Genomic DNA, 2,172 nt, shown 5'->3' on the forward strand with positions numbered 1-2,172 from the left:
GGTCTACTCATCACCATGTCCAAAAGCTGAGCGTATTGTGCCATCGTGTGGTTGAGTCGCATTACTGCAGCACGCTGCGGCAATGTTTGCTGTTGCTAGGTTACAAATGAGCAAAGAGTATCCAAGGCAATCAATGTAAGTTCTTGGACTCTACCCTACACAGCTCTCAGTCGGCTATATCTACCAGTCAGGGAAGACTTTTCTTCATCGTTTGCAGTCAAAACATGGCAGGAGCCAAACCAGAAAAGCCTCCACTGGATTATGTGCATCAAAACGCAATACACGTTGAAACGATCCGGAAAGAGCAGAGAAGCCAGAAACTGCACACGCAGTTCAGCATCAGTCCACACAAGAAACGTGAGTAGGCCTATATGAGCTCCCTGCTTCCCTTTCTCTGTCTGGATAGATCTGTACATAATCCAGGCCTAGAGGAGATTTATAGATGGATTATGTGCTAATCCACAGAGGAAAGTATAGATATAATTATGCTATTATATCATATTCTATTAGAATATGAAATTGGCTCAGCTGTTTTATGTCCAAAGAGGGAATGGGCACCGAGCTCTCTCATTTCTTCTCTTAAGGAAATCACAGACAATCATTTGTGTAAAACAAGAGTGGCAGTTCCACACAGCAAATACTCCACTACGTTTATATTTCTATTCTGTGGGAACGTGTGATTTTCTCTCCCTCACTTCTCAATTGTTTGCCTATTTGCATGATCAGAAATAATAATTAGGCCTCCAAAAGCAGTATGTTTTTTTTTTACTCGCATTAAAAACATACACTTTCAAAAACACCACTTTCTACAAATCAAGGTGAGATAATAATTGGTTTGGAAAAGATGCAACATGATCATATTTATGGTAACAACTGAGAATAATTATGCTTTATGCAAATATTCAAACCCAGGAAGGCCATATCTGGGATATTGAAGCTTTGTGTGCATTTGTGTAGCTGTGTGTTTGTGCAACATAAGACATGCACTGTCTGTTTCCCCGAGGGTGTATCTAATCTCTCTGTGTGTGTGTGTGTGTGTGTGTGTGTGTGTGTGTGTGTGTGTGTGTGTGTGTGTGTGTGCGTGACTCCACTGCCTCTCAGTACACGTTATGGCAGACAAGCCCATGTCCAGAAAGGTGCAAGAGGTTGATGAGGAGGACGGTAGGTAGTTAGTTACGGTTTTCTTCTATTCTGAGTGAATACAATTTTAACACCCATGCTATTCTATTCACAGGGATCTGGAGCCTGTCCCAGCATGTATTGGGCAGGACTGTCAGTTTGCTGAGGTTTCCCATACATGCCTTGAGCTCAGTACATGCTAGGAAAGGGTCCAGCGCCGCCTTGTGGCGTTGGGAAGGAAATGCATGAATGTTTGGCAACATCACTTGTCTCCGTTTAACTGATGATTAAAGTTGAGCCTGTTTTCCAGTGGCCTTCATCAAGGCTTTCCACACGGCTCGCCTAGAACCCACCAAGAAATACACTCACCCACAGACTGAGAGCCAGGAGGTAGGCTGGATAGCAACGCCACTGGTAAGGGGAGCGCCTCAACACTTTAGTCCTTTCTCTAGTTTATGGGTATTTCTATGGAAGAAAAACAACAATCCATTCAGTATGGCCTGATATGCTTTGAGAAAAGCAAATGGCATGCCCTGCCCCTTCAGGGCATGCCATAGGGAGGGAGATTCCCATCCAAACCATAGCTATATTAAACATAAAAGTTAGCACCACCACAAACTGATAAGAGTTGCTCTGCTTTGAATGACTAGCAGTATTTGAGAGCTAAACTTGAACTTTCAGTATATATTAAAGTATTAAGTTTTGGTTTCATTTGTCAAATTTGCTAAGTAAACTTCAGATACAAATTAAGCTGTATGAGCAGTTGTGAATGTTGCAAAAATATTATTGTACACAAACTAAAAATCAGTTAAAACATTCAATGTGTGGGTGAAATTCTAATTGGGGCTTTAAGGACACAGAAACCTAGAGGTTTTGTCAGGTTTGCTGCAATGGTCCTTTAAATTAAATTGGTCTCTGGACAAATTTATTCTGGTTTATTTTATGTATCTTTTCCAGATTGTGTCTGACCGCAGCGACAGGAGACTCCATTTCCACAGACGGAGCTCAGAAGTCACCAAATACATGGAAACAGCCAGTCGTGTCTCAAAATAG

At 41.9% G+C, this 2,172-nt stretch overlaps 1 protein-coding gene across 1 annotated transcript; it reads left to right on the plus strand.

The window, feature by feature from the left end:
* Positions 1-224: 224 nt before the first annotated feature.
* On the plus strand, positions 225-2,172 carry cfap144 (cilia and flagella associated protein 144; the record flags this gene model as incomplete). The annotated part of the gene is made up of 4 exons (XM_083647398.1): positions 225-357; positions 1,102-1,161; positions 1,430-1,533; positions 2,077-2,172. 4 exons carry the CDS (start codon positions 225-227, stop codon positions 2,170-2,172), a joined length of 393 nt encoding a protein of 130 aa, XP_083503524.1.

The sequence above is a fragment of the Poromitra crassiceps genome, assembly GCF_964638095.1.
Source record: "Poromitra crassiceps genome assembly, chromosome: 12".
NCBI classification, from domain to species: domain Eukaryota; kingdom Metazoa; phylum Chordata; class Actinopteri; order Beryciformes; family Melamphaidae; genus Poromitra; species Poromitra crassiceps.